The 25,641-nt window shown below is 52.9% G+C and overlaps 1 protein-coding gene across 1 annotated transcript in view; it reads left to right on the top strand.

The window, feature by feature from the left end:
- LOC147097551 (C-type lectin domain family 4 member G-like) overlaps positions 1-25,641 on the top strand; it is a 141,710-nt gene that overhangs the window by 100,956 nt on the left and 15,113 nt on the right. The window contains exons 4-8 of the mRNA XM_085971437.1: positions 10,642-10,713; positions 15,365-15,439; positions 16,429-16,503; positions 16,687-16,767; positions 23,905-24,056. Of these exons, the coding sequence (XP_085827563.1) occupies positions 10,642-10,713; positions 15,365-15,439; positions 16,429-16,503; positions 16,687-16,767; positions 23,905-24,056 (455 nt within the window). The remainder of the gene's footprint in view (positions 1-10,641; positions 10,714-15,364; positions 15,440-16,428; positions 16,504-16,686; positions 16,768-23,904; positions 24,057-25,641) is intronic.

Below are 25,641 nucleotides of genomic sequence, written 5' to 3'. Positions count from 1 at the left end.
TCAGGGGTCCCTCTTTTGCCTCTGAGTCAGAAAGTTGTGGGTTCAAGTCCCACTCCAGAGACTTGAGCACAAAAATCCAGGCTGACACTCCAGGGCAGAGCTGAGGGAGTGCTGCGCTGGCAGAGGTGCCGTCTTTTGGATGAGATGTTAAACCGAGGCCCCATCTGCTCTCTCAGGTGGATGTAAAAGATCCCGTGGTGCTATTGGAAGAAGGTCTCCCCAGTGTCCTGGCCACGATTAAGCTCTCTGCCAACATCAAAAACAAATTATCTGGTTATTATCACATTGCTGTTTGTGGGAGCTTGCTGTGCACAGATTGGCTGCCGTGTTTCCCACATTACAACAGTGACTATACTTCAAAAGTACTTCAGAGGCTGTGAAGCACTTTGGGACATCCTGAGGTTGTAAAAGACGCTATATCAATGCAAGTCTTTCTTCAATATCCCCAACACTGTCGACCAGTCTATCCTGCTCCAGTATCCCTCCACTGCAGTCTGTGCTGCTCCAACTCATCGCACCAGTCACAGTGAAGATGTTGTTTCTCCTCCAGTGGCAGCTTCTCCTGTACCCACCCTGTTACAATCTCACCGTCCCCCAGGACACCGTCCTTGGCCCCTCTCACCATCCCCCCAGGACACCATCCTTGGCCCCTCTCACCGTCCCCCCAGGACACCATCCTTGGCCCCTCTCACCGTCCCCCCAGGGCACCATCTTTGGCCCCTCTCACCGTCCCCCCAGGACACCATCCTTGGCCCCTCTCACCATCCCCCCAGGACACCATCCTTGGCCCCTCTCACCGTCCCCCCAGGACACCATCCTTGGCCCCTCTCACCGACCCCCCAGGACACCATCCTTGGCCCCTCTCACCATCCCCCCAGGACACCATCCTTGGCCCCTCTCACCGTCCCCCAGGACACCATCCTTGGCCCCTCTCACCATCCCCCCAGGACACCATCCTTGGCCCCTCTCACCGTCCCCCCAGGGCACCATCCTTGGCCCCTCTCACCGTCCCCCAGGGCACCATCATTGGCCCCTCTCACCGTCCCCCCAGGACACCATCCTTGGCCCTCTCACCATCCCCCCAGGACACCATCCTTGGCCCCTCTCACCATCCCCCAGGACACCATCCTTGGCCCCTCTCACCGTCCCCCCAGGACACCATCCTTGGCCCCTCTCACCGTCCCCCCAGGACACCATCCTTGGCCCCTCTCACCGTCCCCCCAGGACACCATCCTTGGCCCCTCTCACCGTCCCCCCAGGACACCATCCTTGGCCCCTCTCACCATCCCCCCAGGACACCATCCTTGGCCCCTCTCACCGTCCCCCAGGACACCATCCTTGGCCCCCTCTCACCGTCCCCCTGGGCCACCATCCTTGGCCCCCTCTCACCGTCCCCCTGGACACCATCCTTGGCCCCTCTCACCGTCCCCCTGGACACCATCCTTGGCCCCCTCTCACCGTCCCCCCAGGATGCCATCCTTGGCCCCCTCTCACCGTCCCCCCAGGACACCATCCTTGGCCCCTCTCACCGCCCCCCCAGGACACCATCCTTGCCCCCTCTCACCGTCCCCCCAGGACACCATCCTTGGCCCCTCTCACCGTCCCCCTGGGCCACCATCCTTGGCCCCCTCTCACCATCCCCCCAGGACACCATCCTTGGCCCCTCTCACCGTCCCCCCAGGACACCATCCTTGGCCCCTCTCACCATCCCCCCAGGATGCCATCCTTGGCCCCCTCTCACCATCCCCCCAGGACACCATCCTTGGCCCCTCTCACCGTCCCCCCAGGACACCATCCTTGGCCCCTCTCACCGTCCCCCCAGGACACCATCCTTGGCCCCTCTCACCGTCCCCCTGGGCCATCATCCTTGGCCCCTCTCACCGTCCCCCCAGGACACCATCCTTGGCCCCTCTCACCGTCCTCCCAGGACTCCATCCTTGGCCCCTCTCACCGTCCCCCAGGACACCATCCTTGGCCCCTCTCACCATCCCCCAGGACTCCATCCTTGGCCCCTCTCACCGTCCCCCCAGGACACCATCCTTGGCCCCTCTCACCGTCCCCCCAGGACTCCATCCTTGGCCCCTCTCACCGTCCCCCAGGACACCATCCTTGGCCCCTCTCACCATCCCCCAGGACACCATCCTTGGCCCCCTCTCACCGCCCTCCCTGGACACCATCCTTGGCCCCTCTCACCATCCCCCCAGGACACCATCCTTGGCCCCTCTCACCGTCCCCCCAGGACACCATCCTTGGCCCCTCTCACCATCCCCCCAGGACACCATCCTTGGCCCCTCTCACCGTCCCCCCAGGACACCATCCTTGGCCCCTCTCACCGTCCCCCCAGGACACCATCCTTGGCCCCTCTCACCATCCCCCCAGGACACCATCCTTGGCCCCTCTCACCGTCCCCCTGGGCCACCATCCTTGGCCCCCTCTCACCATCCCCCAGGACACCATCCTTGGCCCCCTCTCACCATCCCCCTAGGACACCATCTTTGGCCCCCTCCTCTTCACCATTTACACACCGCTCCTTGTCACTCTCACCATACCCCCGGGACACCACCCTTGGCCCCTCCTCTTCACTATTTACATACCGCTCCTTGTCACTCTCACCATACCCCCTGGACACCATCCTTGGCCCCTCCTCTTCACCATTTACACACCGCCTCTTGCAACTTTCCACCTGAATCACCGGGTCACCTTCGGCATGTACATTGCGGGCGCTCAGCTCTGCCTCTCTACTAATGGCTCTTGCTGCCCTCACTGACTGCCTGTCTAACACTCAGACCCAGTGAGACACAATTACCTCCCACTCAATGTTGGGAAAACCAAAGTCATCCTCTTTGGTTTACACCAACCTCCGGCCTCAACTCCATCAACCCCCCCCGACAAAGTCCTGCGCTCCCCTCCCCCCCGCCGCAGAGTCGCGCGCTCCCACCCCCCTCCCTCCCCCTCCCCCCGCAGAGCCCCATGCTACCCTCCACCTCCCTAACCATCCACCCTCCCCCGCCCCACTCCTGTCCCGCCCCCTCTCCCGCAGAGTCCTGCGATCCCCCCGCAGAGTGCTGCGCTTCCCCTCCCCCCTCCCCCGCAGAATCCTGCGCTCCCATCAACCTCCCTCCCCCCGCAGAGTCATGCGCTCCCCTCCCCTTCCCCTCCCCCCAGCAAAGTCCCGTGCTCCCCTCCCCCGCCCTCCCCCTCCATCTCCCCCCTCTCCCTTCCCTCCCTCCCCCTCCCCCTCCCCTCTCCCTCCTTCTCCTCCTCCCCTCCCTCCCCCTCCCTCTCCCCCTCCCCTCCCCCTCTCCCTCCCTCCCCCTCCCCTCCCTCTCCCTCCCTCCCCCTCTCCCTCCCTCCCCCTCTCTCTCCCCCTCCCCCCTCTCCTCTTCCCTCTCTCCCCTCCCCCTCCCCCTCCTCCTCTCCCCTCCCTCTCCCCCTCCACTCCCTTCCTTGCTCACCCTTTACCCCCTCCCTCCTCCTCCCGCTCCCTTCCTCTCCCCCTTCCTCCCCTCCCCATCCCTCCCCCTCCCTCCCTCTCCCTCCCCATCCCTCCTCCTCCCTCCCCCTCCCTCGCCCCCTCCCCCTCCCCCACCCTCCCCCTCTCCCCCCTCCTCCCCCCTCCTCCCCTTCCTCCCCCCTTCTCCTTCACCCTCCCCCTCCTCCCCATCCCCCTCCCTCCCCCCTCCCCCTCCCCCCCTTCTCGCTGCAGAGAAATCCATCCAATCATAGGCACAGCAAGTACTGTGTCCAGGCACAGGCCTTGGGCCTCCCTTAGCTGGTTTTTAACATTAGCACAAGCTTCCTCTGTGCTTGGTTTCTGTTTCCATGGTTGATGACGCGACCCAGGACCTTGAAGACAACAAGTGTTCTAACTGTAAATAAACCTTAAGTTAAACAGCTTCTCTTGACTAATTCTATGGAAAGAGAAAATAAAACTGCATGGCAGCAAACTTAATCATAAACTACAATCTAGCAAAGGTTAATGCTGCAAATCAGTAAAAGGGATTTATATTTGGGTTTATTTCAACAAAGATAACAAGTTCTCAGCGCATTCCCGTAGACAGGAAAGGTAAGAACTAATGCTGTCGACACTGGTTTCCCCTCTCTTCTAGCAATAACAATTAGTTTTTGCAATAACAAGGACGATTGGAATTGTTCATCATCCTGAGAGTCCGAAAGCTGTGGATTTTGCAGAACACCGTTCTACCAAACAGCTCGGGTCATTTAACTCTTGCAATGCCTAATCCCTCTAAATAACCTCAAATGCCCATATTCTTACACTGTGCACTTTCCCCTCCTCCACTGTGCACATCCCGCAGAGGGATCCCTCCAACCCCCTCCCCGCACCCTCTATGTGAGGAGATTGGCAGGAATGTAATTGGCTAAGTGACAGGAAGCAGAGAGTAGTGGTGAACGGTTGTTTCTCGGACTGGAGGAAGGTATACAGTGGTGTTCCCCAGGGGTTGGTTCTAGGACCACTGCTTTTTTTGATCTATGTTAATGACTTGGACTTGGGTGTACAGGGCACAATTTCAAAACTTACAGATGACACAAAACTTGGAAGTATAGTGAACAGTGAGGAGGAGAGTGATAGACTTCAGGAAGGAAGAGAGACAGGCTGGTGGAGTGGGCGGACACGCAGCAGAGGAAGTTTAACGCAGAAAAGTGCAAAGTGATACATTTTGGTAGGAAGAATGAGGAGAGGCAATATAAACTAAAGGGTACAATCCTAAAGGGAGTGCAGGAACGGAGAGACCTGGGGGTATATATGCACAGAGCATTGAAGGTGGCAGGGCAGGTTGAGAAAGTGGTTAAAAAAGCATACGGGATCCTGGGCTTCATAAATAGAGGCATAAAATACAAAAGCAAGGACATTATGATGAACCTTTATAAAATACTGGTTTGGCCTCAACTGGAGTATTGTGTCCAATTCTGGGCACCGCACTTTAGGAAGGATGTGAAGGCCTTAGAGAGGGTGCAGAAAAGATTTACAAGAAAGATTCCAGGAATGAGGGACTGCAGTTACGTGGATAGACTGGAGAAGCTGGGATTGTTCTCCTTAGAGCAGAGAAGGTTGAGAGGAGATTTGATCGAGGTGTTCAAAATCATGAGGGGTCTGGACAGAGTAGATAGAGAGAAACATCTGGAATGCACTGCCTGAAAGGCTGGTGGAGGCAGATTCAATCGTGGCTTTCAAAAAGGAATTGGAGAAACCTGAAGGAAAGAAATTTGCAGGGCTCCGGAGAAAGGGCGGGAACGGGACGAGCTGAAGTGCTCCTGGAGAGAACTGGCACGGGCATGATGGGCCGAATGGCCTCCTTCTGTGCTGTAACCATTCTGTAATTCTATGATTAATCCACTCAGCCTCGCTAAAACCAAATTAACTGTTCAAATTAGGGGATCAACTGCTCAAGTTCTGAGGATAGACATGATATGAGTTTGTAGAGATTGTGCGAAAAAGGAGAAGACAGTTTTATTTTTGAAACAAACTGATATTTTTCAACATTTCTCGTACAAGCATAATCTAATCATAGGTTCGATTGACCCATGACCAGTTCTGAAGCACAGGCCCAGTTCATGACCACACTTATCCCATTCCCAGCTCACCGTCCCACTGATCCCATTCCCAGCTCACCATCCCACTGATCCCATTCCCAGCTCACCGTCCCACTGATCCCATTCCCCAGCTCACCGTCCCACTGATCCCATTCCCAGCTCACTGTCCCACCAATCCGATTCCCCAGCTCACAGTCCCACTGATCCCCATCCTCAGCTCACCGTCCCACTGATCCCATTCCCCAGCTCACTGTCCCACTGATCCCATTCCCCAGCTCACAGTCCCACTGAGCCCCATCCCCAGCTCACCGTCCCACTGATCCTATTCCCCAGCTCACCGCCCCACTGATCCCATTCCCCAGCTAACTGCCCCACTGATCCCATTCCCAGCTCACCGTCCCACTGATCCCATTCCCCAGCTCACCGTCCCACTGATCCCATTCCCCAGCTCACCGTCCCACTGATCCCATTCCCCAGCTCACCGTCCCACTGATCCCATTCCCCAGCTTACCGTCCCACTGATCCCATTCCCCACCTCACCGTCCCACTGATCCCATTCCCCAGCTCACCGCCCCACTGATCCCATTCCCCAGCTCAACTACGCACTGATCCCATTCCCCAGCTCACCTACCCACTGATCCCATTCCCCAGCTCACCTACCCACTGATCCCAATCCCCATCTCACTGTCCCACTGATCCCATTCCCCAGCTCACCGTCCCACTGATCCCAATCGCCAGCTCACCGTCCCACTGATCCCAATCCCCAGCTCACCGTCCCACTGATCCCATTCCCCAGCTCACCGCCCCACTGATCCCATTCCCCAGCTCACCGTCCCACTGATCCCATTCCCCAGCTCACCGCCCCACTGATCCCATTCCCCAGCTCACCGCCCCACTGATCCCATTCCCCAGCTCACTGTCCAACTGATCCCATTCCCCAGCTCACCGCCCCACTGATCCCATTCCCCAGCTCACCGTCCCACTGATCCCATTTCCAGCTCACCGTCCCACTGATCCCATTCCCCAGCTCACCGTCCCACTGATCCCAATCCCCAGCTCACCGCCCCACTGATCCCAATCACCAGCTCACCATCCCACTGATCCCAATCACCAGCTCACCATCCCACTGATCCCATTCCCCAGCTCACCGTCCCACTGATCCCAATCCCCAGCTCACCGTCCCACTGATCCCAATCCCCTGCTCACCGCCCCACTGATCCCATTCCCCAGCTCAATGACCCACTGATCCCATTCCCCAGCTCACTGTCCCACTGATCCCATTCCCCAGCTCACCGTCCCACTGATCCCATTTCCCAGCTCACCGCCCCACTGATCCCATTCCCCAGCTCACCGTCCCACTGATCCCATTCCCTAGCTCACCGTCCCACTGATCCCATTCCCCAGCTCACCGTCCCACTGATCCCATTCCCCAGCTCACCGTCCCAGTGATCCCATTCCCCAGCTCACCGTCCCACTGAACCCAATCGCCAGCTCACCACCCTACTGATCCCAATCCCCAGCTCACCGTCCCACTGATCCCAATCCCCAGCTCACCGTACCACTGATCCCATTCCCCAGCTCACCGTCCCACTGATCCCAATCCCCAGCTCACCATCCCACTGATCCCAATCCCCAACTCACCGTCCCACTGATCCCAATCCCCAGCTCACCGTCCCACTGATCCCATCCCCAGCTCACCGCCCCACTGGTCCCAGTCCCCAGCTCACCGTCCCACTGATCCCAATCCCCAACTCACCGTCCCACTGATCCCATCCCCAGCTCACCGCCCCACTGGTCCCAGTCCCCAGCTCACCGTCCCACTGATCCCATTCCCCAGCTCACCGTCCCACTGATCCCAATCCCCAACTCACCATCCCACTGATCCCAATCCCCAGCTCAGCGTCCCACTGATCCCAATCCCCAGCTCACCGTCCCTCTGATCCCAATCCCCAGCTCACCGTCCCACTGATCCCATTCCCCAGCTCACCGCCCCACTGATCCCAATCCCCAGCTCACCGTCCCACTGATCCCATTCCCCAGCTCACCGCCCCACTGATCCCATTCCCCAGCTCACCGTTCCACTGATCCCATTCCCCAGCTCACCATCCCACTGATCCCATTCCCCAGGTCACTGACCCACTGATCCCATTCCCCAGCTCACCATCCCACTGATCCCATTCCCCAGCTCACCGCCCCACTGATCCCATTCCCCAGCTCACCGTCCCACTGATCCCATTCCCCAGCTCACCGTCCCACTGATCACATTCCCCAGCTCACCGCCCCACTGATCCCATTCCCCAGCTCACCGTCCCACTGATCCCAATCCCCAGCTCACCGTCCCACTGATCCCATTCCCCAGCTCACCGCCCCACTGATCCCATTCCCAGCTCACCGTCCCACTGATCCCAATCCCCTGCTCACCGTCCCACTGATCCCATTCCCCAGCTCACCGTCCCACTGATCCCAATCCCCAGCTCACCGTCTCACTGATCGCAATCCCCAGCTCACCGTCCCACTGATCCCATCCCCAGCTCACCGTCCCACTGATCCCATCCCCAGCTCACCGCCCCACTGGTCCCAATCCCCAGCTAACCATCCCACTAATCCCAATCCCCAGCTCACCGTCCCACTGATCCCAATCCCCAGCTCACCGTCCCTCTGATCCCAATCCCCAGCTCACCGTCCCACTGATCCCATTCCCCAGCTCACCGCCCCACTGATCCCAATCCCCAGCTCACCGCCCCACTGATCCCATTCCCCAGCTCACTGTTCCACTGATCCCATTCCCTAGCTCACCATCCCACTGATCCCATTCCCCAGGTCACTGACCCACTGATCCCAATCCCCAGCTCACCGCCCCACTGATCCATTCCCCAGCTCACCGCCCCACTGATCCATTCCCCAGCTCACCGCCCCACTGATCCATTCCCCAGCTCACCGTCCCACTGATCCCAATCCCCAGCTCACCGTCCCACTGCTCCTATTCCCCAGCTCACCGTCCCACTGATCCCATTCCCCAGCTCACCGCCCCACTGATCCCATTCCCCAGCTCACCGTCCCACTGATCCCATTCCCCAGCTCACCGTCCCACTGATCCCATTCCCCAGCTCACCGCCCCACTGATCCCAATCCCCAGCTCACCGTCCCACTGATCCCAATGCCCAGCTCACCGTCCCAGTGATCCCAAACCCCAGCTCACCGTCCCAGTGATCCCATTCCCCAGCTCACCGTCCCACTGATCCCAATCCCCAGCTCACCGTCCCGCTGATCCCATTCCCCAGCTCACCGTCCCACTGATCCCAATCCCCAGCTCACCGTCCCACTGATCCCATTCCCAGCTCACCATCCCACTGATCCCACTCCCCAGCTCACTGTCCCACTGATCCCAATCCCCAGCTCACCATCCCAGTGATCCCAATGCCCAGCTCACTGCCCCACTGATCCCATTCCCCAGCTCACCTCCCACTGATCCCAATCCCCAGTTCACCTCCCCACTGATCCCATCCCCCAGGTCACTGACCCACTGATCCCAATCCCCAGCTCTCCGCCCCACTGATCCCATTCCCCAGCTCTCCGCCCCACTAATCCCAATCCCCAGCTCACCATCCCACTGATCCCAATCCCCAGCTCACCGCCCCACTGATCCCATTCCCCAGCTCACTGCCCCACTGATCCCAATCCCCAGCTCACCGCCCCACTGATCCCAATCCCCAGCTAACCATCCCACTGATCCCAATCCCCAGCTCACCTCCCCACTGATCCCATTCCCCTGGTCACCATCCCACTGATCCCATTCCGCAGCTCACAGTTACTGGTTCTGTCACTGGCCCTGTCACTGGCACTGGACCTGTCACTGGCACTTTCACTGTCACTGGCCCTTTCACTGTCACTGGCACGGTCACTGGCCCTGTCCCTGGCACTGTCACTGTCACTGTCCCTGTCACTGTCACTGGCCCTGTCACTGGCCCTGTCACTGTCACTATCACTGTCACTGTCATTGGCACTGGCCCTGTCACTGGACCTGTCACTAGAACTGTCCCTGTCACTGTCACTGACCCTGTCACTGGCCCTGTCACTATCACTGGCACTGGCACTGTCATTGGCACTGGCCCTGTCACTGGCCCTGTCACTGGCACTGGCACTGGCCCTGTCACTGGCCCTGTCACTGGCACTGGCACTGGCCCTGCCACTGTCACTGGCCCTGTCACTGGACCTGTCATAAATCGCAACTTCTACAAGAAGTAACTCAGGAAGTACCACTGAACGGCCAGCTGAGGACGCCGCCCGAGGAGTGTAAATACTGGGGCGTGGGCCCAACTTGGCCAGAGACAGTCTGGAAACAGGAAGCTAGTGACTACTAACTAGACCTCCATGTTTTGTTACACGTCGATTAAAGCCTTGCTTTATGTACAACCAAGTGCGTAGTGAGTCTTTATTACATCAGGCCCTGTCACTGGAACTGGCCCTGTCACTGTCACTGGCCCTGTCACTGGAACTGGCCCTGTCACTGGAACTGGCCCTGTCACTGGAACTGGCCCTGTCACTGGAACTGGCCCTGTCACTGGAACTGGCTCTGTCACTGGAACTGGCCCTGTCACTGTCACTGGCCCTGTCACTGGAACTGGCCCTGTCACTGGAACTGGCCCTGTCACTGTCACTGGCCCTGTCACTGGAACTGGCCCTGTCACTGTCACTGGCCCTGTCACTGGAACTGGCCCTGTCACTGGAACTGGCCCTGTCACTGGAACTGGCCCTGTCACTGTCACTGGCTCTGTCACTGGAACTGGCCCTGTCACTGTCACTGGCTCTGTCACTGGAACTGGCCCTGTCACTGGAACTGGCAATGTCTCTGACACTGTCACTGTCTCAAGCACTGTCACTGGCACTGGCACTGGCACTGGCCCTGATCTGGAATAGCTCCTGCACTACAGAAAGTGCAGTAATGCTATTGATTGTAGATTTAGATCCATTGAAACACCCTGTGAGATAAAGGACTAACTTTGATTATTAATATTAGTTTTGGTGTGAGCATTGAGTGCAAATTGGGTCAGAAATGAAAAGTAACCGTATTTCACTGTCATTATTCAGTCTCACAATTATCAGCCGCGCTCGGAGACAAACGGCCAACCTTCAGGACCCATCAATCTGGAGTGACAAACGGTGAGTTATTGGAGCAATGGTCAGATAGGCACGGGCTGGGGTGGTGAGCGAAACACTGGCCCTTCATACCTGGGATCTGGTTCCAATCCAGCTCAGACTGGTGAAAGGACTTTCACATCCACCGCATGTCCAAAGGTGCTTCACAGTCAATGATGTACTTTTGAAGTGTAGTCACTGTTGTAATGTAGTTAACGCTGCAGCCAATTTGCACACAGCAAGATCCCATAAACAGCAGTGTGTTAATGACCAGAGCTGGTGACACGCTGCTATTGCAGGCACAGACTCCAAACACCAACAGACAGGAAATACATCCCTTCCCCATCACTAACTCCATCCCTTCCCCATCACTAACTCCATCCCTTCCCCATCACTAAGTCCATCCCTTCCGCATCACTAACTCCATCCCTTCCCCATCACTAACTCCATCCCTTCCCCATCACTAACTCCATCCCTTCCCCATCACTAACTCCATCCCTTCCCCATCACTAACTCCATCCCTTCCCCATCACTAACTCCATCCCTTCCCCATCACTAACTCCATCCCTTCCACATCACTAACTCCATCCCTTCCCCATCACTAACTCCATCCCTTCCCCATCACTAACTCCATCCCTTCCCCATCACTAACTCCATCCCTTCCCCATCACTAACTCCATCCCTTCCCCATCACTAACTCCATCCCTTCCCCATCACTAAATCCATCCCTTCCCCATCACTAACTCCATCGCTTCCCCATTACTAACTCCAACCCTTCCCCATCACAAACTCCAACCCTTCCCCATCACTAACTCCAACGCTTCCCCATCACTAACTCCATCCCTTCCCCATCACTAATTCCATCTCTTCCCCATCACTAACTCCATCCCTTCCCCATCACTAGCTCCATCTCTTCCCCATCACTAATTCCATCCCGTCCCCATCACTAACTCCATCCCTTCCCCATCACTAACTCCATCCCTTCCCCATCACTAACTCCATCAGTTCCACATCACTAACTCCACCCCTTCCCCATCACTAACTCCATCCCTTCCCCATCACTAATTCCATCTCTTCGCCATCACTAACTCCATCCCTTCCCCATCACTAACTCCATCCCTTCCCCATCACTAACTCCATCCCTTCCCCATCACTATCTCCATCCCTTCCCCATCACTAACTCCATCCCTTCCCCATCACTAACTCCATCCCTTCCCCATCACTAACTCCATTCCTTCCCCATCACTAACTCCATCCCTTCCCCATCACTAACTCCATTCCTTCCCCATCACTAACTCCATCCCTTCCCCATCACTAACTCCATCCCTTCCCCATCACTAACTCATCCCTTCCCCATCACTAACTCCACCCCTTCCCCATCACTAACTCCATCCCTTCCCCATCACTAACTCCATCCCTTCCCCATCACTAACTCCATCCCTTCCGCATCACTAACTCCATCCCTTCCCCATCACTAACTCCATCCCTTCCCCATCACTAACTCCATCCCTTCCCCATCACTAACTCCATCCCTTCCCCATCACTAACTCCATCCCTTCCCCATCACTAACTCCATCCCTTTCCCATCACTAACTCCATCCCTTCCCCATCACTAACTCCATCCCTTCCGCATCACTAACTCCATCCCTTCCCCATCACTAACTCCATCGCTTCCCCATCACTAACTCCATCCCTTCCCCATCACTAACTCCATCCCTTCCCCATCACTAACACCATCCCCTCCCCATCACTAACTCCATCCCTTCCCCATCACTAACTCCATCCCTTCCCCATCACTAACTCCATCCCTTCCCCATCACTAACTCCATCGCTTCCCCATTACTAACTCCACCCCTTCCCCATCACAAACTCCAACCCTTCCCCATCACTAACTCCAACGCTTCCCCATCACTAACTCCATCCCTTCCCCATCACTAATTCCATCTCTTCCCCATCACTAACTCTATCCCTTCCCCATCACTAGCTCCATCTCTTCCCCATCACTAATTCCATCCCGTCCCCATCACTAACTCCATCCCTTCCCCATCACTAACTCCATCCCTTCCCCATCACTAACTCCATCAGTTCCACATCACTAACTCCACCCCTTCCCCATCACTAACTCCATCCCTTCCCCATCACTAATTCCATCTCTTCGCCATCACTAACTCCATCCCTTCCCCATCACTAACTCCATCCCTTCCCCATTACTAACTCCATCCCTTCCCCATCACTATCTCCATCCCTTCCCCATCACTAACACCATCCCTTCCCCATCACTAACTCCATCCCTTTTCCATCACTAACTCCATTCCTTCCCCATCACTAACTCCATCCCTTCCCCATCACTAACTCCATTCCTTCCCCATCACTAACTCCATCCCTTCCCCATCACTAACTCCATCCCTTCCCCATCACTAACTCCATCCCTTCCCCATCACTAACTCCACCCCTTCCCCATCACTAACTCCATCCATTCCCCATCACTAACTCCATCCATTCCCCATCACTAACTCCATCCCTTCCCCATCACTAACTCCATCCCTTCCCCATCACTAACTCCGTTCCTTCCCCATCACTAACTCCATCCCTTCCCCATCACTAACTCCATTCCTTCCCCATCACTAACTCCATCGCTTCCCCATTACTAACTCCAACCCTTCCCCATCACAAACTCCAACCCTTCCCCATCACTAACTCCAACGCTTCCCCATCACTAACTCCATCCCTTCCCCATCACTAATTCCATCTCTTCCCCATCACTAACTCCATCCCTTCCCCATCACTAGCTCCATCTCTTCCCCATCACTAATTCCATCCCGTCCCCATCACTAACTCCATCCCTTCCCCATCACTAACTCCATCCCTTCCCCATCACTAACTCCATCAGTTCCACATCACTAACTCCACCCCTTCCCCATCACTAACTCCATCCCTTCCCCATCACTAATTCCATCTCTTCGCCATCACTAACTCCATCCCTTCCCCATCACTAACTCCATCCCTTCCCCATCACTAACTCCATCCCTTCCCCATCACTATCTCCACCCCTTCCCCATCACTAACTCCATCCCTTCCCCATCACTAACTCCATCCCTTCCCCATCACTAACTCCATTCCTTCCCCATCACTAACTCCATCCCTTCCCCATCACTAACTCCATTCCTTCCCCATCACTAACTCCATCCCTTCCCCATCACTAACTCCATCCCTTCCCCATCACTAACTCATCCCTTCCCCATCACTAACTCCACCCCTTCCCCATCACTAACTCCATCCCTTCCCCATCACTAACTCCATCCCTTCCCCATCACTAACTCCATCCCTTCCGCATCACTAACTCCATCCCTTCCCCATCACTAACTCCATCCCTTCCCCATCACTAACTCCATCCCTTCCCCATCACTAACTCCATCCCTTCCCCATCACTAACTCCATCCCTTCCCCATCACTAACTCCATCCCTTTCCCATCACTAACTCCATCCCTTCCCCATCACTAACTCCATCCCTTCCGCATCACTAACTCCATCCCTTCCCCATCACTAACTCCATCGCTTCCCCATCACTAACTCCATCCCTTCCCCATCACTAACTCCATCCCTTCCCCATCACTAACACCATCCCCTCCCCAGCACTAACTCCATCCCTTCCCCATCACTAACTCCATCCCTTCCCCATCACTAACTCCATCCCTTCCCCATCACTAACTCCATCGCTTCCCCATTACTAACTCCACCCCTTCCCCATCACAAACTCCAACCCTTCCCCATCACTAACTCCAACGCTTCCCCATCACTAACTCCATCCCTTCCCCATCACTAATTCCATCTCTTCCCCATCACTAACTCTATCCCTTCCCCATCACTAGCTCCATCTCTTCCCCATCACTAATTCCATCCCGTCCCCATCACTAACTCCATCCCTTCCCCATCACTAACTCCATCCCTTCCCCATCACTAACTCCATCAGTTCCACATCACTAACTCCACCCCTTCCCCATCACTAACTCCATCCCTTCCCCATCACTAATTCCATCTCTTCGCCATCACTAACTCCATCCCTTCCCCATCACTAACTCCATCCCTTCCCCATTACTAACTCCATCCCTTCCCCATCACTATCTCCATCCCTTCCCCATCACTAACACCATCCCTTCCCCATCACTAACTCCATCCCTTTTCCATCACTAACTCCATTCCTTCCCCATCACTAACTCCATCCCTTCCCCATCACTAACTCCATTCCTTCCCCATCACTAACTCCATCCCTTCCCCATCACTAACTCCATCCCTTCCCCATCACTAACTCCATCCCTTCCCCATCACTAACTCCACCCCTTCCCCATCACTAACTCCATCCATTCCCCATCACTAACTCCATCCATTCCCCATCACTAACTCCATCCCTTCCCCATCACTAACTCCATCCCTTCCCCATCACTAACTCCGTTCCTTCCCCATCACTAACTCCATCCCTTCCCCATCACTAACTCCATTCCTTCCCCATCACTAACTCCATCCCTTCCCATCACTAACTCCATCCCTTCCCCATCACTAACTCCATCCCTTCCCCATCACTAACTCTATCCATTCCCCATCACTAATTCCATCTCTTCCCCAGCACGAATCACCTGCCCCATTCCCCAGCAATGTTTCTAATCTGTGTCTGTTGCAGTTTCAGAAGCTGTTGCTGAATTGGAACGACATTACCGCGAGTTACAGAAGAAACTCTCTGAGTTGGAGAAATCGAGTAAGTGATTTTAAATGCAATTTAGGTTAAAGTAGGCCATGTGGTGCTTTTTTGTTTAGGTGGTGCATGGGCAGCTAAGCTTCCAAAATAGGTGTCCAAAATGTGCACACTCATCCAAAAGGAAGTGCAAAGGACGCCATCTTGGTAAAGGGGTTTGTGTGCGCCTCCCAACCAGCGGCAGCATGCAGATCAGGCAGATCATGACGCGAATCAGTGTGCAACGCTGATTTGAAGCCCTTTTACAACTCCACACTCCAGCCAATGCCCTTAACGTTGCTCAGCTGAGCATAATGTTAAACGGCACGAAGAATCCCCCACCAGTTCTATTTAAAGGGATCATGCAGTACTTACAGTTTAGTTGCTGGATTATTTCCTCTGACTGCTGGTTGACTTCTTTTTGGAAGACTTCTAGAGTTGTTGAAACTTTCATTAATCTACAGGGAGTTTTCTGGCTGCTCTTGCAGTCCTCTATGTGCCTCTTATAATATATTGCACAAAGTAGCTGTCTCCAAGCATGGGTGGCCTGGTTGTGCTTCCTCTCGATGTAGGACAAGACAGGGAGAATGAAGAGAGGCTACACAGAGCAGGATGAGCTGCTCGAAGAGGGAGGAGGAGGAGGGGGAGCAGGGCTCTCAGCAGGCGGCCATATCCACCCAGGGTCTTCAGGGAAGAATTCTCTTACCTCAACTTCAGTGAGCACCAGTGTATGAGACGCCTTTGCTTCACCACGGAAATAGTAACTGAAAATGGTCAACCGCTGTCACCACAACTGCAGGGTCAAAGCAGGGCAAGGACCGCATTGCCTGTGGCTGTCAATGTGACCGTGGCTCTAAATTCGATGCCACCAGGTCAATTCAGGCTTCAGCAGAAGAAATAACAACATTGTACACTCAGTGAGTTATTATTTCTTCTGTTCCCATGGAGACAGTGCCCTGATTCTGTAGAATCTTTAACTTGTCCGTATAATTCATTACATTTCCTATTTTTAGGCACTGAGTGTTCAACAAACCTGGCAGCGATTGAGAATACATTCAAACAAGACATCTCTCGCCTCCAGAGAAATGGTCAGTCTGAGATTTATCACAATTCAAATGTTTCCATATTCTTTTAATACACTTTTCTGATCTCCCTTGACCCACTCACCCCTCCCAACCCCCCCCCCCCCACACATTCCCCACTGTGTCTGTCTGATCCCTCGGTCACTACATTACCAGAATGACTCATTGACTCCCATTGCTCTTGATCAGATGCTGAAATATCGAGGAATGTGTCGTTGCTGCAGGAAGACGGTGACAATCTCCGCAAGAAGTTGTGCCTGAACCCATCAGGTAAGAGCCAGCGTGAGACTCCAGAGAGTCGGATCAATGAAATAATCCGGGTCATTGCTGGAAAGCTGCCATTTCATTATTGAGAAACCTGTGTGAAGGGCCAAGGCCCTGAGCTCCCAACACCATCACCTTTGTCAAGAGCTGCTGAGAAGACGAGGCCAATCGAGTGGTGACCCCCACGTTTGGGTTTGAAGAGAATGAAACAATGAGGCTGGAGTTAGAGTGCGTTATCAGGCACTTGGGACATCCCAAAGTGTCTCTCAGCCAATGAATCACTTTGTAATGGGGCTTATTATGTTCCACGGTTGAACATAGCAGCTGGCTTGCGCACAGCAAGCTCCAACTAACTACAAATGAGGGAGAAGTTAATCTGCTCTTGCTGCTGTTGGTTGGAGTCAGTGGCCCTGATTTTAACCCTGCCTGCCCAGCGGGAACCGGGCAAGTGAGTGGTTAACATCGTGAAAACCGACTAACCGCGTCACTCCCACTCTGGGCGCGATGACCACCATTTACTGGAATGTGTGAGGAAGGCACCCACCGGAAACAGGGGCAGGTCATCATATCTGAAAATTGGGGTCCACGGACATCATTACTGCTTTAAATGTGCGAGACGGGAGTCCCGCTCATCAGTCAAACTGCTCAGTAAAACCTCGCGGGATTGGCCTCAGAAACTGACTGACCAGATCTGCTACAAGAATTTAAAGGTTATAGAGAGAGAAATAAAAAAAGCTTTGCATTTCTATAGTGCCTTTCAGGATGTTCCAAAGTGCTTCACAGCCAATGATGTATTTTAAACTGTAGCCACTGTTGTAATGTAGGAAACACGGCAACAAATTGCGCACAGCAAGCTTCCACAAACAGCAATGTGATAATGAGCAGATAATCTGTTTTTAAGTGATGTTGGTTGAGGGATAAATATTGACCAGGGCACCGGGGACAACTCTCCTGCTCTTCTTTCAAATACTGCCATGGGATCTTTTACGTTTATCTGAGAACGCAGACAGGGTGTCAGTTTAACATCTCATCCGAAAGACGGCACCTCCAGCAATGCAGCAATGCAGCACTCCCTCAGTACTGCACTGGAGTGTCCGCCTGGATTTTGTGTGAATCCTGACCATCAATGCCCGCTATCCTGGCAGCAGCCACGATGCATTCATTCTGTGCCAGACCAGTGTGCCAGCTCTATTCCAGCCACCACATCAAGCTAGCTGCTGGGAGACAAGGGCTATCTGCTCTCCACCTGGCTCATGACTTCCCTCCGCAACCTCAACACTCCTGGCCAGCACTCATATAATGAGAGCCATGCTACCACTAGGAACATCATTGAGCAGACCATCGGAGTGCTCAAGCAACGGTTCAGCTGCCTGGACCGCTCAGGAGGAGCCCTCCAGTACTCAGCTGAGCGGTTGTCTCTGTTCGTCATCCCCTGCTGCATGCTGCACAACTTGGCCATTATGAGGCGCAGCCATTGCCACCAGGCATAGCGGATAAATGTGAAGTTATCCACTTCGGTAGGAAAAACAGAAAGGTAGAGTATTATTTAAATGGTGATAGATTGGGAAATGCTGATGTACAGAGGGACCTGGGTATCCTTGTACAACAGTCACTGAAAGCAAACATGCTGGTGCAACTTAATTGAGTTCTTTGATGAGGTAACAGAGAGGGTTGAAGAGGGTAATGCGGTTGATGTGGTGTACATAGACTTCCAAAAGGCATTTGATAAAGTGCCACATAATAGGCTTGCCAGCAAAGTTGAAGCCCATAGAATAAAAGGGACAGTGGCAGCATGGATACGGAATTGGCTAAGTGACAGGAAACAGAGAGTAGTGGTGAACAGTTGTTTATGGGACTGGAGGAATGTATACAGTGGTGTTCCACAGGGGTCGGTACTAGGACCACTGCTTTTCTTGATATATATCAATGATTTGGGTGTACAGGGCACAATTTCAAATTTGCAGATGACACAAAACTTGGAAGTATAGTGAACAGTGAGGAGGATAGTGATAGACTTCAGGAGGATGTAGACAGGCTAGTGGAATGGGCGGAAACATGCCAGATAAAATGTTACACAGAAAAGTGTGAAGTGATACATTTTGATAGGAACATAAGAACATAAGAAATAAGAGCAGGAGTCGGCCATACGGCCCCTCGAGCCTGCTCCGCCATTCAATAAGATCATGGCTGATCATCGACCTCAACTCCACTTTCCCGCCCGATCTCCATATCCCTTGATTCCCCTAGAGTCCAAAAATCTATCGATCTCAGCCTTGAATATACTCAAAGACTCAGCATCCACAGCCCTCTGGGGCAGAGAATTCCAAAGATTCACAACCCTCTGAGAGATGAAATTCCTCCTCATCTCAGTCTTGAATGGCCTAACCCTTATTCTGAGACTATGCCCCCCTAGTTCTAGACTCTCCAGCCAGGGGAAACAACCTCTCCGCATCTACCCTGTCAATCCCCTTCAGAATCTTGTATGTTTCAATGAGATCACCTCTCATTCTTCTAAACTCCAGAGAGTATCGGCCCATTCTACACAATCTCTCATCATAGGACAGCCCTCTCATCCCAGGTATCTATCTAGTGAACCTTCGTTGCACCGCCTCCAAGGCAAGTATATATAAGGACATCAAAACTGTGCACAGTATTCCAGGTGTGGTCTCACCAAGGCCCTCTACAATTGTAGCAAGACTTCCTCACTCTTATACTCCAACCCCCTGCAATAAAGGCCAACATGCCATTTGCCTTCCTTATTGCTTGCTGTACCTACATGCTAGCTTTCTGTGTTTCTTGCACGAGGACACCCAAATCTCCCTGAACACCAACATTTGAAAGTTTCTCACCATTTAAAATATATTCTGTTTTTCTATTCTTCCTACCAAAGTGAATAACCCACATTTCCCTACATTATACTCCATCTGCCACCTTACTGCCCACTCACTCAGTCTACCTATATCCCTTTGCAGACTCTTTGTGTTCTCCTCACAGCTTACTGCCCCACCTAGCTTTGTATCATCAACAAACTTGGATACATTACACTCGGTCCCTTCATCTAGGTCATTGATATAGATTGTAAATAACTGAGGCCCCAACACTGATCCTTGCCGCACCCCACTAGTTACAGCCTGCCAACCTGAAAAAGATCTGTTTATCCCTACTCTCTGTTTTCTGTCCATTAACCAATCCTCTATCCATGCTATTATATTACCCCCAACCCCGTGAGCCCCGATCTTGTGTAATAACTTTTATGTGGCACCTTATCAAATGCCTTTTGGAAATCCAAATATACTACGTCCACTGGTTCCCCTTTATCTACCCTGCTAGTTACATCCTCAAAAAACGCTAATAAATTTGTCAAACACGATTTCCCTTTCATAAAACCATGTTGACTCTGCCTAGTCATGTTATGATTCTCTAAGTGCCCTGATACCACTTCCTCAACAATGGATTCCAGCATTTTTCCTGACGTGGATAAATGTGAAATTATCCACTTCGGTAGGAAAAACAGAAAGGTAGAGTATTATTTAAATGGTGCTAGATTGGGAAATGCTGATGTACAAAGGGACCTGGGTGTCCTTGTACATCAGTCACTGAAAGCAATCATGCAGGTGCAGCAAGCAGTTAGGAAGGCAAATGGTATGTTGGCCTTCATTGCAAGAGGATTTGAGTACAGGAGCAAGGATGTCTTACTACAGTTATACAGGGCCTTGGTGAAACCACACCTGGAGTACTGTGCGCAGTTTTGGTCTCCTTACCTAAGAAAGGATATACTTGCCATAGAGTGAGTGCAGCGAATGTTCACCAGACTGATTCCTGGGATGGCAGGACTGTCGTATGAGGAGAGATTGGGTCGACTAGGCCTGTATTCACTAGAGTTTAGAATAATGAGAGGAGCTCTCATTGAAACCTATAAAATTCTGACAGGGCTAGACAGATTGGATGCAGGGAGGATGTTTCCCCTGGCTGGGGGGTCTAGAACGAGGGGTCACAATCTCCGGATACGGGGTAGGATATTTAGGACTGAGATGAGGTGAACCTGTGGCATTCTCTACCACAGAAGGTTGTGGAGGCCAATTCACTGAATATATTTAAGAAGGAGATAGATGGACTTCTAGACACAAACAGCATCAAGGGGTATGGGGAGAGAGCGGGAATATGGTATTGAGATAGAGGATCAGCCACGATCATATTGAATGGCGGAACAGGCTCGAAGTGGCCTACTCCTGCTCCTATTTTTCTATGTTTCTATAGCGGGGCAAGCTCACGAGGAGGAAGTGGAGGTGGAGGAGGAGGAGGAAGAAGAGGAGCAGGAGGAACAGGAGGATGAACAGCAGCGACGGAGGAGGCAGCCACTCAATCGCCTTCTACAAGCTCGGTCCCTGACCGCCTCATCAGACTTTGTTTCCAGTGACTTCGAGGCCTCTTTCCAGTTGCTGAGCATGTCTCCATCATTCCCTCACTTTGTGATTCTGTACCACACCCCAGAACTGAAATGAGACACCGCACCAAATCTGCAACATTCCAGTAATAAATTTATCAAAAACCATTAACCACATATATAACAACAACAATATTGACTAATCACCCTTGTGCAAGCCCTTGCCTCCCCTCTTTACAGTCCCCTTTCCCAATCTAGTGTTCCTACGTATTGTCTCACCAGTGGCTGCAGCAGGGCTGGTGGAAGGCTGCTGAGTGTCCGTGTGGGAGACTACAGATGGCCTTGCAAGATGCCCTTGGCCACTCTGGGCCTGGAAGGCCCAGCTGTAGACTGCACCACCTCAGGCTGGGCGGCGGCAGTCTGGGCTGGCTGGATGACAGGCAGCGACAAGTGCAATGGTGTCATCCTGAGAGAGGACAGCACCTTCCTGCTCCACTGACCCACTGACACTCCCCTGGGGCAGCACCTCAGCATCCCTACCAATCTGCTGGAGCACAGATTGCTGGCCTACTGTGACACCGTGAGATCTCCGGTGGACCCTGTGACAATGGAAGCAGTCAGAGCTGGTGTGGCATCAAGCTGAAACATAGAAACATAGAAACATGGAAGATAGGAGCAGGAGTAGGTCATTCGGCCCCTCGAGCCAGCTCCACCATTTAATGAGATCATGGCTGATCATCCAAATTCAGTACCCTGTCCCTGCTTTCTCCCCATATCCCTTGATCCCTTTAGCCTTAAGAAATATATCTAACTCCTTCTTGAATATATTTTATGAGACTGTATGAGAGCAGTCTGAGACTCGATGGCAGCAACCATTGACTGCATTAAAGCACGATGACGTTGCGTCGCTTCTGCCTGTGCTGCAATGGAAGCTGCCACATCACCCATGACATGCGGCATGAGGTCTGGGTCCCCACAGTCTCTCAGGGAGTCCACCATCCTTTGCAGACTGGAAATGATGGGCTCCATGGTGTGCACAGAACTTTGTGCAATGTTGGAGGCAGACTCCTCCACCTTCCTTACCATTGCTGAGAGGCTCTTGGGCACCCTTGCCGTTGCACCTCTCATCTCGGTGTGCATGGCCATCACCCTTCTTGTGAACGCCTCCCCATCAAGCTCCTCATCTGAGTCCTGTGCAGTAGAACTTGTGCATGAACTCACCCTCCGAGGAGCTGGCTCCCGAGCTACCCTTTTCCCCTGGCCTTGCTGCAGCCCACTTGTCCCTGGTGCATCACCCAGTGCAGACCCCTCTACTAAACTTGCCTCTAAAGATCGCGTAGTGCCAGTATCTGCGGTGGTGCCTGCGGGTGAGAGATGCAGTGACGCGGTGCTTTGCTCCTCCTCCTCTTCTCCTTCATCACTCTCAGTGGGGGCCTCAGGGACAGGCTGATCATCTGGTTGCTGATTCACTGAAAGCATAAAGGCACAACACTCGCGTTAAGGTGAGGGCAGTGGGGGCAGGAAGGGAGCAAGGAACACAGACATTCTCAGGAGGTGGAAAGTGAGAAAGGTTTGTGGTGTGAGGGGGAAGTGGAATGAGAGAAGGAGAGGGGCTGAAGATATTGTTTTTGCCCCCATCAGGATCGACGTCGCCGACGGCCACACCGCCTACCACCTGCTGCCCAATGAGTCGCAGCACTCGCTCCTCCAGGTCTGAGAGCTGCTGGAGCTGTGCATCACCCCCGCCTGTTCTCTGCTGCTCCCTCCTATTGTGGGCCACCTTGGCCTGCAAGAGGAACAAATGTGTTTGAGTCAGAGTCCATCTATGTGTTTGGGCGATATGCCTGCTGTCGTTGAATAGCTGTGATTGTAGGCAAGGCGTGAGATGTGGATGTGAGTTTGAGTCGGTGAAGATGTTTGGTGGGTGAGTGGTGAGGGTGTGGTTGTTTGCGCAGTGTGCACAGACTAAGGTTCAGATGCTGGTATGTAGGAGCTGTTGAAGCATGTACTCACCCTGACCACCCGAGTGAGGTTGTTGATTTCTTACGGCACTGTGTCAGGCTGCATTCCACCACACTACTGGCCGAGACCTCCTGGGCCACTTCCCTCCACATTGCCCTGAACACCTGAGGCGATGGCCTCCTTCCAGTGGCCGGGAACAGCATTGCCCTCCTTCGCTCCACTCCAGCCTCCAATGCCACGTCTGTGAACCGACGAGCTCTCTCCCTGGGAGTGGGAACAGCCGTATCCATCAATGGATTCACTTGCTCGCAGGTCACCTCGAAGCCAGCAATGCTGAAAATGAGCATCTACACAATGATGCAACCTCCCCTTGAAGAGCTGGAAGGAACCAGTGTGAAGGATCATTGCTGAATTCATTGCGCCTGAAATTCAGCAGCGTTCTGCTGGTAGTGCCCCTGTCGCGCCCCACTGAGGTCATTAGCACTTGATTTAGCGCCCCACTTCCTTCCTGGGGCGATAACCCCCAATCTAGTAGAAGTTCAGAATCCTTAGCGCCTGGCGCTAAATTTTCAAAATGTCAAAAGTTAGCACCCTGAATGGGGCGATACCCAATTCACCCCCTCAGTGGCTGGTTAGAGGGGATAGTTTTGTATTGAGAAACCTGAGTGAGTTTAGGACACCAGCTACACCACCGAGCTTGCTCAGCGCACTGCTTTCTCCCGTGTAATAAAGGGCAATGAAATGAACAAGCTGTGGAAATTATGATCTACAGAGTAACTATTTGTAGTGTTTTACAGATTCCCAATGTACACCTTGTGCCACTGGCTGGAAGTACTTCAGAGGCAAATGTTACTACTTTTCATCATCTGTGAGGGACTGGCATGCAGCAAACATGCATTGCTTCTCCACCCGGTCCCACCTCATAGTCATCGACACTAAAGAGGAGCAGGTAAGGATTTGCAGTCGCACGCTGGGGCACCACCAACGGCCTTCCCCCATCTAACTTCTACCCCCAACCCTGTTGGTCATCAGTGACCCACCCCATTGGAGGCCATCTCTGATCACTTCCTTGTATCGCTCTCCACTCACATCCCCTTTCCCCCTTCCAACCCCACTTACTTCTGTGTCCGTCCCTGGAAAAAACTCTCCCCCAAGTCATTTACAACGGCACTATCAAATTCCCAACTGTCCAGCCATTGCCCCTCCATTCACCACGACATTTCTAATCCCTCCCGCACCTTTGGTGCCCTTGTCCCCATTAACACCATTATTCTCTCTCACCCTGGACATTCCCCTGTTACAGCATTCATCTCCGCTCCCTTAAGTCCAAGCGATGCAGACTTGAATGTTTATGGTGCACAACTGATCTCACAATTCATCGCTTGATTTGGCCACATAAAGCACTATCGGGTCCTGCTCTCCTCGGCCAAAACTGGCCACTACTCCAGGATCATCCTGGAATGTAAAGTTAAACCCCAGCTTCTTTTCACTACCAACTGTCTTCTTAAACCCCTCTCCCCTGCCCCTCCACCCTCCCCTCTAACATCAAGTGTGAGGAGCTCATGGACTGAGACTATCTGTTCAGCTGCCTCTGCCTCTTCCCTCCTTTCCTCTAGCCCACCAAGTCAAACTTCCCCCAAGATGCCCCTGGCCCTAGCCTTGAACTCACATCTTTCTCTAGGCTCTCGCCTATCTTGTCTCACACCCTATCTGAGCTCATCATGTCTCTGAGACTCACCTCCTGCTCACTCTAATTTGGATATTAGAATAAAAGATATGAAGGTAGATAAGCAATGGCAAATACTTAAAGACACAATACATAATTCTCACAAACATACATTCCCTTGAGGAATAAAAACTCCACTGGAAAAGTGGTCCAACTTGGCTAACTGGAGAAGTTAAGGATAATATTAGATTAAAGACAGAGGCTTGTAAAGTTGCCAAAAAGAATAGTAAGCCTGAGGATTGGGAGGCTTATAAAAATTAGCAAAGATTACCATGAAATTGATAAAGAGGGTGAAAATAGACTATGCGAGTAAACTAACAAGTAACATAGAAAAAGATTGTAAGAGTTTCCACAAGTATTATAGTAATCTGGGATGTAATGTTTAAGTTATCCACCAGATGGAGCCAAATATTAAGGGTTCACATGCACCAGTATTTAAGGTAATGGGTCATGTTGTGCCCGTCAGTAGTAAGACACAGGCTGCAGGAGAACGGTACAACAGGTGTTTACTCAACGTGGCTCACTCTGGAACTGAACTGTACAGATTACTACTCAGTGCTATGTACAGGTGTGGTCACTGCCGGTACTACAGTATACATGAGCTGTAAAAAGTAGTTCCCCCCTTAAAGGTATATACATTACAATTCCTCCCCTTTTAGATTAACAGTACCATAACACTCATTTAACAATTAAATATCAAACTAATTACAATTAACACTTTTAACATACAACATACAACATACAATAGTGTTGGGGGGGATTAAATACGTGGGTTTACGGGGATAGGGTGGGATATGTGTTGGTGTTG

Source organism: Somniosus microcephalus, chromosome 31, assembly GCF_052327205.1.
Source record: "Somniosus microcephalus isolate GS21.2 chromosome 31, FLI_Smic_1.0, whole genome shotgun sequence".
In the NCBI taxonomy this organism is placed as follows: Eukaryota; Metazoa; Chordata; class Chondrichthyes; order Squaliformes; family Somniosidae; genus Somniosus; species Somniosus microcephalus.
This window is presented reverse-complemented; position numbering and strand designations above follow the sequence as displayed.